Raw genomic sequence first — 14313 nt, 5'->3', positions numbered from 1 at the left:
CCACAGGAACACACAAAAAAGGGGGCGTGGTCTTGTTGCGCTCCGACGGAGGAGGAGGAAGAGCTGTGTTTGTGTTTGTCGCCATGTCGTTGAAACGCTGTTATTTTCATCTCGGAGTCCAATCACCTTTGTTTGGGCTTCCCAGGGACGCTGTACTTAGTGATCAATGGTTACAATTTATGTTTAACTCGGTTCCCGAAAATTATAATCCACATGTAAAACTATGTGCAGCACATTTTGCTGAAGACAGCTTCCTCAATCTGAATCAGTTTAATGCCGGATTCGCACAAAGATTATTCTTGAAAGATGGAGCAGTTCCCTCTTTGTCTGGGGAAGGCATTGTTTATGGACCACAACCGGTAAGTGTATTTTATTATTTAAGTTGGTGCGTTTAACAGTTTCTGTAACTTATTACACAAAGGGCAACGCTGTTTAGCTTTGTTAACTAGATGTTAGGGCTGTGCAAAAAAAAAATCTAACGCGATTTTCATGCGCATCTCGTCAGTAAAAACGCTCCTGTGATTATAAGTACATCTTCAGTAGTGATGGGAAGTTCGGATCATTTTACCGACTCAGACTTTTGAGTCTCATTCAGCAAAATGAACGAATCTTTTTTCGAGTCATTTCGTTCATTTTAGCAAAATGTAATGAAAATGTTACGTGTTTCTTCCCCAACACATCTAGTACTTACGCAGACGTTGATCACACTAAAAACAATACAAAACTAAAATGCTATAAGATACAGAAAAAAAAATCATTCTTTACCTGGGTCTTTAGTCTGTGATTAGCTCACCTCACCTCTTATCTGACAAGAGTCCTCGGGTTTAAGTCATTCCTTAATCATGTGACAGCCACATACGCAAAACTAACGCAGTCTTGAGCCGGAAAGAGAATTGATTAGTTCATCTCATGAGTCTTTCGGGTCTCGGGTCGAGTTTGACTCGTTCCTTAATCACGTGACAGACCCATACGCTATTTCTGACATTTTCTGTCACTGTGTTTTTGTTACTGTTTGTTGAGGATCTGTGGTTTGTTATTATTTTATAAATAAATAAAACCCTGTTATAAATAAAATATTGATTAATTTGTATTTTTGACTGTCTATCGGTAAATAAACACTAGGCTATATAATAATATAATAATCCAAGCTTACAATAAAAAATATTTATAGACTAGTTTGGTAATTTTTACTCCAATTTTGAGTTTGCTTGTATAATAATTGCTTTTCCTAGGCAGACTTGACATATTGGTGTAATATATGTATAAGAAGATTGCTCAAAAAAGGACATAATGACATATACATTAAAAGCAAATAAAATTTTGAATTTGAATTATTAATGTTAGTTTAAAACATTAAGGTTATGATAACTTCAGCTTTAACAGTTTTAACCCAGCTCAGAGTGAGGAGGATACTTCAGATCCTGGTGCGACTGCCAGTGCAGGGGCCATGTTTGGGAAGACTTTGACGAGAGGGTAGCAAGCTTGAGGCCTTCTGCTACCTCTTCTAAGACCTCAGATGCTATAAAGGTGCAGGCCTACCTTGCAGAGCCACTCTTACCCCGCACATCAGACCCTCTGGCCTGGTGGAGGAGATGTTCACCAGTATACAAAAGCCTTTCTGAAGTCACAAAGACAAGACTTTGCATTGTGGCCACATCTGTGCCATCTGAAAGAATTTTTTCTAAAACTGGGCAGATTATCTCAGATAGAAGAAACAGACTCAGCCCATCCAAGCTCAGGGAGCTTGTTTTTTTTAATGCAAACATGCCTTGAAGCAAGTCCTAAAAATATAGCCAAAGTGTGTTATTTATTTTAAAGCTTATTATTTTTATTTATTTAGAAAAAGACTAGCTTGTTGTGCAATATTTTTGTTGTTTTTGTGATTTTAAAGGTAATTTGTTATTGTTATAAGGCTCCGTAGCTTTAGTATCTCTTAATTTTCATTTATTTTTATTTAAATGGTTTAAAATGATTTGGGGAATAGTTATCCTCTTTGATATAAAGTTTTTATTTTGGCACAAAAGTGTTATTTATTTTAAAACGTATTCATTTTAAATTATTATATAAAAAAAGCAAAGCTTGTTGTGCAATATTTAGTTTTTCTTTTTTTTTTCTTTTTTTATATTGTACTTTTAAAGTTCATTTGTTAAGGTTATTAGACCCTGTGGCTTTATTATCTTTTCATTTTAATTTTAATTATTTACTTTTTTATTATTTTGATTTTATTTGGAATAGTTGTCCTCTTTGTTACAAAGCTTTTCTGGCACAAAAATAAACAAACAACAATTCAAAAGTATGTACACTGTGTTTTTTAATGTTTATAAAGTGTTATATGTTACAAAAGTATGGTACAGACAATCTGATTTAATAATTACTCTAGCCAATGTTGTCACATCATGGGACAAAAGAACGAACAACCCGAAGAACCGAAAGATGAACTAATCAATTCTCTCTCCGGCTCAATACTGCATTCTTTTACTGTCTATGGTTTTAGCGTATGGGGCTGTCACGTGATTAAGGAACGACTCGACCCGAAGACTCATGAGATGAACTAATCAATTCTCTTTCCGGCTCATATTGCATTGGTTTTAGCGTATGTGGCTGTCACATGATTAAGGAACGAGTCAAAAACCCGATAGACCCGAACTATGAACTAATCAATTCTCTTTCCGGCTCATATTGCATTGGTTTTAGCGTATGGGGCTGTCACGTGATTAAGGAACGAGTCAAAAACCCGATAGACCCGAACTATGAACTAATCAATTCTCTTTCCGGCTCAAGACTGCATTGACTGACAGGTGAATCACTACTACTAGAACAGAACCTATAGAATAATGCGCATGCGCGACTGAACGAATCACTCCCCGAGATGACTCGTTCTTCCCGAGTCACATTAAAGATTCGTTCAAAATGAACGAATCGTTCAAGAACGACACATCACTAATCTCCAGCACATGCTCCTGCCCACTTGCTTCTCAAAACTACTCCAAAACTAGCCCAATCGCGATTCCAGGAGGGCCGTGTGCGCTCAGCTGCTGTCGAATCACAACACAGGAACCGCTGCCACAATCAGAACTCATTACGTATTTCTGAAGGAGGGACTTTATAGAACAAGGAAGTCATCAGCCCATTTTTATGACAGTGAAAACAGCGGTATACAGATAAGTGAATTGTGTGAAAAATACTGTTTTTTTACACACGAAACATGAACACGTTATATTGCACACTGTAAACACAATCAAAGCATCAAAAAAGCACGAAAAACGGGACCTTTAATAAAAAACTAGGCCTAAACTAAATATTATTCATATTAGGAAACAGACACCAAAGAATAATCACACATTTATTAAACAGATTTACAAATATAACAGGTGAAATTGATGATTATTGTGACCGTTTTGTGCATTTATACATTAATTTGCTTAGCTGTTATTTTATTATAACTTATGTTTCAAATTTTATATATTTAATATAATATTACTCTATACTCATTGGCTTTGTTTTAGAACACATTCGCTGGTTCTTCAATTGACTGCTTGTTGGTGACATCACTTCCCCCGGGAGCTGTAAAGAGGGGAGCAGACTGTGTGTGAGGGAAGGTTTGAGAAGGGAACGAGAGCGTGTGTGCAGACCCAACAGCTGCTGCTCATAATAACGCTCGCTCTTGAGTTGTTTAATAGAAGTTTCAATTAAACCTCATCTTTTAGATGCATTATTATTATTTAACACCTGATGGAGACCGAGGCCGCCGCAAAGTTTTCACATTCGCCAAACCGTTCACATGCATCTTTCTCAACTGCTACATCAGATATTTATTTGCATGATGCTGACCTGATGGACGTGATGAGGCTCTTGATGGAGTCTGACACGGTGCGGGAATGGCCTGCCAGGATGGACCAGGTGGGCGGGTCTTTGGGGTTAAGGACGAGAGAGCGGGCGGTCTCTAATAAGTGGGTGGAGCTGTCCAGCATTGAACGGGCGGAACGAAGGATCGGCTCCTGGGATGCTGATCCCTGGGATTGGAAAGGAATATACAATTCAGTTAACAGTGTCCTTTAGTTATTTTATTCTTAAAGTCCCATACAAATGTGTATACAATATATAAAGGGAAAATATTAACCAATTAAAAAAAAAATCTTATATAACTCAATCAAAATTCAGAACATCGAATGCGAAAATGTTATCAATCGGCAAAAATATTTGAATCCTGATACAAACACAATCCTAAATACTTCTCTTAAAAACAAACAAGATGTTCAAAACATTTAAGTAGCTGCTGTAAGAACTGAACCAAACTCCCACAGACCCCAAACAGACCGAGGTGATCAAATTGTCACACAAAAAAAACTCCCATCCACGCTCACTGACCTTTTAGACTTCCTGTGAGGAAGTCCAGTGTCAAACAGTCAGTGAACGGAGAGAAACCACTTTGTTTTGGCACAACATTACAGGCGATATTTCAAAGACAGAGGAGGCGTCTAGTTCTTCATGAAGGCAGTGTAGGAACATTTTACCATACACATTTATACACAATGAATTTGAACATGCACTACATGCACACATTAAGCTGAATTTATAGATAATAACAACTAGAATTCAGCTGTACATCGGCTCGGCTGTAACTTATAGAAAGATTCACTATTACACAGTTCGTCTGGAAAGCCCAAAACAGAAATTCAGTGGAATGAGTTCCCATGAACACTCACACGCACAAAAAAGAATCATAAATGAAATATTATGGTATTAAGTATCTCATCACCTCGTGGCTTATCTGTGCAGGAATGCTGGCAAACTCAGGGTTGGAGGCAAAGGTGGAGAGATTATCCACAGCTTCTATCAGCGGGGCCGTGGCCACTCGGCATCTCTCACGGTTCTCATCTGAGAAATCCCCGTCCAAGGCCTGAGAAACAGAACGGAGAGATCACATCACTTGCTTTATGGATAGTTATAAGGTTGCAAGTGGTCAGACAAGCTCACGGACTTCATGTTGATGCACAAGATTCAGTCAATTCTCCATTACTTTGATATCAAATATAATTAACTGCAGACTGTACCTTTATAGTTTTGACAAGGTTAGCTGTGGTATTGGCGACCTCTTTGGCTGACTGCACGAAATGTCTCCGGGCTACAGGATTGGCTGTTTTGGAAGATGCCAGACGACAGGCGTTGCAAAGAGCTGAGGTGTGCTTTGCAACAATGGTAGCTGCTGACAAAACCTACACAAACAAATAGACGAGAACGTAAACCACAAAGATTAAAAAAAATAAAAGAATGAAAAGAAAAGCCAATTAGTTTATGGCCTGACTAGTAAAAAATGTAGAGTGAATAGCAAAGACTTGATAGCAAAGAACTAAACAGTCACCTGGGATGGGCTGCTGGCCGGGTCCACCAGATTCTGGCAGGCCATCTGAATCGCCTGATTGGCTCTGGCGAACTGGATGGGATCGACCAATCCCTGATGACCTGACTGGCTGTTTGGGTCTGAGACTCCTACCAGATAAGAGGCCTGAAGAAAAATAAAGGGACACCAAAATAATCAGTTGAGTAAATCAGTTGATAAATCATTTATTTTATTTTTACTGTGTTAATTACATTTTATATATTTAATAAAAATAGTTAATATTGTTATATTAATATTTTTTATATATATCTACATTTATAATTAAATATAATTTTACATTATATTATACATTTCCTAATGACAAATTACATCAAAATGAACATTTTCCATTAAAAAAGTAAACGACAGATAAAACCAAGGCAAACATGGACAGAAAAAAATATTTTAATCAATAGCACCATAGCTTAATTTTGTTTTTCCATTTATTTTCTTTATTTTTACATGCATTATTTAATATATAAACATTTTCTTATTTTGCATAATTAATGTACACTTGACATTATTTTTTTTAAATGTTTTTTCTTTAAAAAAAAAAAATCATATATTAATTTCTTTATATTATATTATGACGGATAAAAACAAGCCCTATCCTACATTATTTCCTACTAACTATTCAGTTATCCTCAGAAACGTCACTTTACCGAAGCTAAATGTGTTTCAAACGCGTTTTCAAGATGTTGATTAAATCAAATGATGAATGATGATAAAACTTAGCTATTGAATTTATAATTGCATTCCTAAAGCACAATGTTACAAGTGCATTGTGGGAGCAGCATCAGACACTACCAGACTGAAAACTCGCCTGTCCCGCTGCCTCAGTCAGCCCACACAGTGCTTTGGACGCCACACCCACACAATCCCCAAACGCTGGCACGTTTCCCGTCTTACAGTGCTGTGAGATTCCAGCCATGGATTCCCCGAGAACCTGTTCAGTCAGACAGTGAGCTGTGTAAACACTGGGAACGAACAAGTTTCTTTAGAGGATTCTGGAATATTGTGATGGATTCTTTACCTTGGAATTCTCCATGACGCTCTCAATGCAGTCAAAATAAGAGAGATCGCTGACCGGCTCATTGGGATTGTCCAACATTCCTCGAACAGCCTGCGTGCACGTGGGAGACGGAGAAGTTAATATCCTTTAAGATTCTGAACATGCCTGTTGAGATATTTCTAACTTACAGTATATCAAGGAATTTCAAGGCTCTTAAATGTAATAAAAAACACTTCTCGGAAGATGAACAAAAAGCGTTGTGTGGGACTGAAACAGCCCATTTCAAAATGATTACTGGAGACACACACAGGTTTTGACTGTGGCTGGTATATTTGAACGTTTCACAAATGCATCGCACAAAAGGCTGTTTTTAATCTGCAACAAATAAGGCCAAATATGATATAATGTTGATCTTATATGATTAAGACCACCATAGAAGACCTTAAGAATCAAAGAGGCCATCCTCTTGCTTATTTCATACTGTTTGTCAAAATATATGTGAAAAAATTCCATATCTCAAATAGAAAATGTATAAAACTTTGAGAGACTAAGTGTGTGTGTGTGTGTTTGTGTTCAAGTACCTCGAGTTCCCGCAGAGCATTGTCACACTCTTTTTGTCCTGGTGCCTGCTGGGTACACAGTGTGATGAGTTGATTAATGCTCTCTGTGACCGCTCTAAAACACAGAAAATCCCACACAGTCAGAATGACACAAAAAGCTCTTTTAAAAGTGCCACATATCAAATCTATTTTTCACAAACTCATTGAGCTTTCAGTCCCTTTTAAACAAAGGAAGCAAACACTAACATCGAGGTCTTAGAAATGTATCAGAATCATGACAGAACTAGGTTTTGTTACACTTATATGAGCCAAGATGTGAGTAAGTGTATGTGCAGTCTACTCTCTCATTCATTAAGGAAACTAAATCAATCAATCTAGCTCTAAACTCTCAGGAGCAGCTGCTTTACTGTGTTAGCTGACACACACACACACACACACACACACACACACACACACACACACACACACACACTTTTTTCATCATGATAGGTACTTTCCACTGACTTCTGTTGTTTTTATATTGAGCTAATAATAATTTATATCCCCTTATTCTGGCCCTAAATGTAACTCAAGCCCAAAACCATTCTCCTTTTTTATTTTAGATTTTCATTATGACATTATTTATTGTGTCTATTATGCTTGTGTGGGGCCGTTGGATGGAACACACACACTTGACACTAACAAACATAGAAGCAAACTCAATAACAAAACTACAAGCACAAAAACAAAAACACTTAAATCCAAATAACAAATAAACAAACATACAAGCTAACCTCACACACACACACACGCAAAAATACGCCCACACATAAACAAAACTTAAACACTAACAAACAAAACATGCATACTAGAAACAAAAGAATACTCACATGATAACAAACAGAACTCAAACACAAACAAACACAAACATGCACAATAACAAACAAATCTCATAAAACGCATATTAACATACAAACCTACTCAATGACAAAAAATGCATATTGATACACACATATACTCACACTAACAGACAAAACACACACTAACAAACACAACTCCGACTAACAATCACAAACACACTTACACACACATAAACAAAGAAAAACATTAAACCTAACAAACAAACCATTTGCTCAAACACTCATACACTAACAAAAATACACACATAAACACAAACACTTGCAAACGAACAAACAACAAACAGATAAACAAGCAAACACACTCTCCAAACATGTTTGCTTGATCTAGTAATGTGTATTTATTTGTTTTTTCTCATATTTGGTAGACAGAACAACATAATTCAACAGAATTCTATTGTTTTAACACTTCATTTTAAGGACTAATTCTAACTATAAACTAGTTAATTAGCATGATTATTATTATTGGCTGTTTATTAATACTTCTAGAGCACAAATCAATATCTTATTCTGCATGACTATATTTTAGATCCCTTAATCTGACACCATAAGCGAAATTTAACAACTACAAACTATTAATAAACAGCATTTTACGAGTTTATTAAGGTAAACGCTGTAGTTAATAGTGAGAATTGGTCCCAAATCTAAAAGTGTGAAGTGTTTTTATATACAGCTAGTTTTAAATAATATAATCGAAGCCTAATTCACACCCTAACAGAAAACTTTCTGTATTTTTACATAAAGAAAGAAACGAAAAATACAAAACTTGTTTACAGTGTTTCAAATGAGGATGCCCCCAAAAGGTTTTGTCAGATGTCTCCAAAGTATGTCCTTACACACTCATACAGTTTCTCATTTTGCGAAAGCTCTTTTTTTTTTTTTTTGTTGCAGGCTGACCCTCAGGATGACTGGTTAATGATCACTAAACTCTCCCTAGACTGCTGAATAAAGCTCATTCCTACCGTGCCGCAGCTGCGAGGAGGTTCTTGGCATTTGCCGCCCCTGGATCTACGGAGAGGGACTTGGCAGCCAACAGCAGCTTGCTGGATGCCATAGAGATGTTCTTCAGGTTGCCAATCACCTGGATCTGGTCATCTTTGGACTATAGAAACAGAAGACTGCAGCTCAGCCTGCAGTCATACTATGTTGCCCTTCAACTTTATTTCAGCACAAAAATGTGCAGTGTTCTTTCAAAACAGGTTATATTTTATAGTTACAAAGTTTAAAGGGATAGTTATTCTGCCACAGAATAAAAACAAAAGTAATTTCAACTTTATTTCACAATTCTGACTTTTCTACTTGCAAGATGTAAACTTAGAATGGTGGGAAAAACAGCCTGCAAGATGTAAACTTGCTTGTAATACTTTTCCATGCAATTATAAATGAAGATATTTTCAAACTATAAACTATATTATAAAAGTATCATAAATGTGGTCCATAGGGCTTACTTATGCAACCTATTTCACGTCTTCTGTAGCCATATGACAGCTTTGTGTAAAGAACAGTGCAAAACAAGGCATTGTAGACCTACTGAATTTTAATTATATTATACCACATAATTTATATTCATGAGCAAAGTTGATATGTTTTTCTAATTTTGCACTTAAAGAGCAAACTGTGGTTCTTAATAGACACATCAATTCGATGGGCACCTTAGTCTTACAGAGCTAGACTATCTGCTGATGGCTTCCAGCCTGTCCTGTCCAGCCAGATCTCTGTGTCCCACACTATCCCTCAGTTATCCTTTAATGGGCATGTCACGCTCCATCAACCCCTCTGCTCTCCCGCCTCTCCAAATTAATCAACAAAACATGCAGAACCATAACAGCATCAAAGATTTCATTAGGATGGAGCATCTATGTGCCTGAGTGAATAAGATGAGAGGCACTAATTATCAAATTAATCAGAACTTCAAAATGCATAAATAGAGTTTTAGAAAATGTGACCACCACATTGGGGGGTGGGGGCGTGGGGGTTAAATATATACAGTGGGTATAGAAAGTATTCAGACCCCCTTGAATTTTTCACTCTTTGTTATATTGCTCTGAGCTCTTCAGGCAGTTCCTTTGACCTCATGATTCTCATTTGCTCTGACATGCACTGTGAGCTGTAAAGTCTTATATAGACAGGTGTGTGGCTTTCCTAATCAAGTCCAATCAGTCTAATCAAACACTGCTGGACTCAAATGAAGGTGTAGAACCATCTCAAGGATGATCAGAAGAAATGGAGAGCAACTGAGTTAAATATGTGAGTGTCACAGCAAAGGGCCTGAATACTTAGGAACATGTGCCATTTCAGTTATTCTTTTTTAATAAATGTGCAAAAATGTCAACAATTCTGTGTTTTCTGTCAATATGGGGTGCTGTGTGTACATAATAAGGAAAATAAACTTAAATATTTTTAGCAAATGGCTGCAATAAAACAAAGAGTGAAAAATTTAAGGGGGTCTGAATACTTTTGTACCCACTGTATATTGTATACTACCTTTCAAAAGTTGATTTTATTTTTAAAGAAAATAATAGTTATTCAGCAAGGATACGTTAAAATATAAGTCTTTGCCGTCACTTTTGAACAATGTTACAAAAAGTTTTATTTTAAATAAATGCTGCTCTTTTGAAGTTCGAATCAAAAAATTCTGAAAAAAAAAACAGCAAATCAGCATATTAGAATGATTTCTGAAGGATCATGTGACACTGAAGAATGAAATTATGATGCTAAAAAATTCAGTTTTGCAACATATATATTCAACTAGAAAACACTTATGTTAAACTGCAATAATATTTCACAATATCATTCTTTTTACTGTATTTTTAAAGAAATAAATGCAGCCTTGGTGAGTGAGTACATGAAACATTTTCATTAGTGTTATTTAACTGAAAGCAAAATGCTGTGTAAAGCAACAAATTCACATTCAGAAAGAACGTATTTGATAAATTATTATCAGTTATTTAAGTGGGTTTTTGGACCTAATCTAGTTGTCTAATAAACCTGGGATTTTGTGGCAAAAAGCATAAATGTAAAAGTAAATTGACCAATGAGATTCCTCTGTGGGTGAAGCACATCATAAACCATCTCTCAGCTCTAAGAGGGCACTGAAACTGTACCTGAGTGTGTCCGGCCATCTCGATGCCAGCATCTAAAAACTCATCAAAGTCTTGGCTGAACTTCCCAGAAGCCACGGCCAGCTGGCTGCTGCTCCCACGTGAAGACTGTACCACATCTCCGGCTGAATGGTTGAGCTCCGCTGCCGTGTGGTTCAGGTCCGTCTGGGCCTCTTGGAAGGATTTGGAGCATGGAGGAAGCTGTAAAAAGTTAAGAGTTGATCACTATTGGGCCTCATTCATGAAACATGATCAGAAGGAATTTCTGTGTACAACATTCAGAAATTGTGACAATTTACATAATACATTTTTTTTCCAAATCATTTACACAGTTTTATGTTTAGACTCGCTATTATCTAAAAAAAACTGACAACAAAAAAAAAACTCACATTTTCCACAAGCAATTTCTTACTGGCCTCGCCAATGCTCCTGAGAGCCATGTCCACATCCTTCTGTCCAGGTAAGCAGTTCACACAGTTATTGAGGGAGTGAGAGACAGCCTTAGCCACCTGAAAAACACCAACAAACACACACATTCCCACCAATAACTCTACAAAGGCCCAGAGAGATTCGACGTGAGTCTAATATTTAAATCAGCCCCTCAGCACAACAAAGAAATCCATGCCCTTGATTTATGCCACTATCACATACATATGCTAAGCAATATGTTTGAATCCAGAAGGAACTTGTGCAAATCAGGAGTCACGCTGGCACCTTCCAGAAAAAAAAGGATAACTTATGTAACCAGTTTTTGGATAACTAATGTAACCAGACTACTTCTTCAGCTTCTACTTGTCACATATGGGTGGACATCTGTCATTATTTGCGTGTTGTTTAATGTGCGTTGTCCTACCTGTGCTAATCTCTGCTGGCTCTCAGTATCACCAGGGCACACTAAGGCTTGGTGGGCTTCGTGGATAAGCATGGTCGAGCCCTCCATCACGTGACAGGCCGAGTCCAGCATGGCCGCTGCAGCTTGGGGCTCCACAGTACTCGCTGCCACTCCCCTCGCGGCCTGGGCCAACGTCCTCAGAGCTTGAGCAGTTTCCCTTGCAGCCACACCTGCCGCAAACACACACCCACACACCCACACACACACACACACAAACGCAGGCCAATTAATTGGACATTTTTTGACATTCTGAGGTTATATCCATCACAGTCATCTACTGCTACAATCGTCAGACCGATTAATCAGCCGATATTAGCCATGTTGAGATCATATCTATTATAACGATCTACCGATTTAACAGTCAGATCAATTAATCAGATGATATTTGGCACTCTAAGATGATATCTTTCAAAGAGATCTACCGATATAACTGTCAGACTAATTTAATCAGCCGATGTTTGCCATTTTTAGTTTATGTCTATCACAGTGATCTACCGATATAAATTAAACTAAATTAAATTCATGCATTTAGCAGACGCTTTTATCCAAAGCAACTTACAGTGCATTCAGGCTAACATTTTTTACCTAACATGCGTTCCCTGGGAATCGAACCCACAACCTTGCGCTGCTAACGCAATGCTCTACCAATTGAGCCACAAGAACACTGGATATAACAGTCAGATCAATTAATCAGATGATATTTGGCACTCTAAGATGATATCTATCAAAGAGATCTATCGATATAACTGTCAATTTATCTGACAAATTTATTCAGGCGATGTTTGGCATTCCCAGTGATCTATTGATATATTGGACAGATCTTAAATTGATATTTGAAATTCTGAAATGATATTTACCATAGCGATCACAGGATATATCACTGAACAATTCATCAGCTGTTTTTTGATATCATGAGCTTTTATCTATTACAGTAACTTATCGATATATAGACAAATCCAATTTACTGGCCAATATTTGGCATTCTGAGATTATATCTGTCTGACATTTTGAAAGACTCTCGTGTCACTGCTTAGCGGTCATGTGTTTTGAAGGAGGTGTGGCTTTAGACAGTGATTTGCAGAAAGGGTGGGATCTTTTGATTTCAAAGCTAGCTTGCTATTGCTAGCCTCTCTGAAATTCGCCTACCCTACCTTAATTATCAACACTGGTCCTCCACTTTTGCACAGTCTTGCATCATATCCGTACATTATAAATTAGCAACACATTCATTTTTTACCTTGTTTTTACATTTATTGACCGACTTCAATAAACTCTATTGCAAAAAGAGGGACATTTTTGAAGCACCCAGTCCAAATGTCTTGTTCAATATAAATCTTTAAGCCTCGTTGTGGCACATGGTTCACCCAGAATGCCCCTGCTGCTCCAACAAATGAGTGTGGAAAGTAAATAAGTCACCATATGGGATCTGGCTTTTACTTATAGAACAGAAAGCAAAAAAGGAAAGGCCAGTGCAGGCAAGTTGCATCAAATTGCATTATCCAGCCAAGTAGAGACTAATTGCTGACGGTATGTTAAATCTAGTGAATATAAGATTAATGAGGGCCGGGGGTTAGTTATACCCTTGGCTTGAGAAGCTCCAGGAGCCAGAGTGGAAGGGGGAATTTGTTTGAGCGTGCCATTAAAATCTGTCTTCAGAAGCTCTCCAGAGAGCAGCAATCCAGCTAGACAGAGTGAAAAATTGATGGGTGGTGCAGGTAAGTTACAACATCGCTCTCCTCTCAGTTTTCATGTCTTTTATTTGGAACAAGCAGCTTTGTTGGGAAAACTCAGCCAGTTTACAAACATCTTGTAGATGCATTTTTAGAAGACGAATTTAGATTTTTCTGCAAATGTCTCAGTTTTTGTTGCAAAAAAAAAAAAAAAAAAAATCACAAAAGACAATAAAACCCTGGATGATTAACTACTTTTTGTTTAGCTCAACTGGTAGAGAATTTCACTAGAGAGGCCAAAGTCTTGGGTTCAATTCCCGGCAAACACGTATAAGGAGATCTTGAAAGCATTCTAAAGTGCTTTAGATGAAGCATGTTTGGAGTTTTTACTCAAATTTGTATTCAAATAGAACATCATTTGGCTTAACGTGATTTACAAAAACACGACATGTTCATGGATTAACATTTGCTGTTTGTGTTCAAACAATCAAGGCCTTAACCCAAAATTCAAAGGGTAAATTGGTTGATGGGACTTTATTTACTTGTGTAAATAAAGTTGCATGTTTCATATTCAGTATAGACAGATTCTCCTGAAGTATTGTGTTTCACATGCTGAAAAGCAACATAAGTCGTCTCACCAGTATAATGTTCGTTGCCCTGGGCGGCGCAGGTCAATAACTGGGCCATGGAGGAGCCCACAGCTTTAGACATACTTCCCAGATCCTGAGCACACTTCTCCAACTACAGACACAAGTGTGAAGTAGAAAGGGTGAGAACTACTGCTAACTACTCTGATGATCTA

At 37.3% G+C, this 14313-nt stretch overlaps 1 protein-coding gene across 1 annotated transcript in view; it reads right to left on the bottom strand.

Annotated features, from left to right (window-relative positions):
- LOC132133015 (talin-2-like) overlaps positions 1-14313 on the bottom strand; it is a 178300-nt gene that overhangs the window by 22096 nt on the left and 141891 nt on the right. Inside the window, exons 26-37 of the mRNA XM_059545669.1 lie at positions 14150-14252; positions 11803-12011; positions 11339-11458; positions 10953-11150; positions 8811-8950; positions 6974-7067; positions 6414-6503; positions 6204-6326; positions 5363-5506; positions 5055-5216; positions 4760-4900; positions 3832-4013 (exon numbers count right to left, since the gene is read on the bottom strand). Of these exons, the coding sequence (XP_059401652.1) occupies positions 3832-4013; positions 4760-4900; positions 5055-5216; positions 5363-5506; positions 6204-6326; positions 6414-6503; positions 6974-7067; positions 8811-8950; positions 10953-11150; positions 11339-11458; positions 11803-12011; positions 14150-14252 (1706 nt within the window). The remainder of the gene's footprint in view (positions 1-3831; positions 4014-4759; positions 4901-5054; positions 5217-5362; positions 5507-6203; positions 6327-6413; positions 6504-6973; positions 7068-8810; positions 8951-10952; positions 11151-11338; positions 11459-11802; positions 12012-14149; positions 14253-14313) is intronic.

This window comes from Carassius carassius, chromosome 50 (genome assembly GCF_963082965.1).
Source record: "Carassius carassius chromosome 50, fCarCar2.1, whole genome shotgun sequence".
Classification (NCBI taxonomy): Eukaryota; Metazoa; Chordata; class Actinopteri; order Cypriniformes; family Cyprinidae; genus Carassius; species Carassius carassius.
Note: the sequence above shows the minus strand (reverse complement) of the source record. Positions and strands in the feature narration are given on the sequence as shown.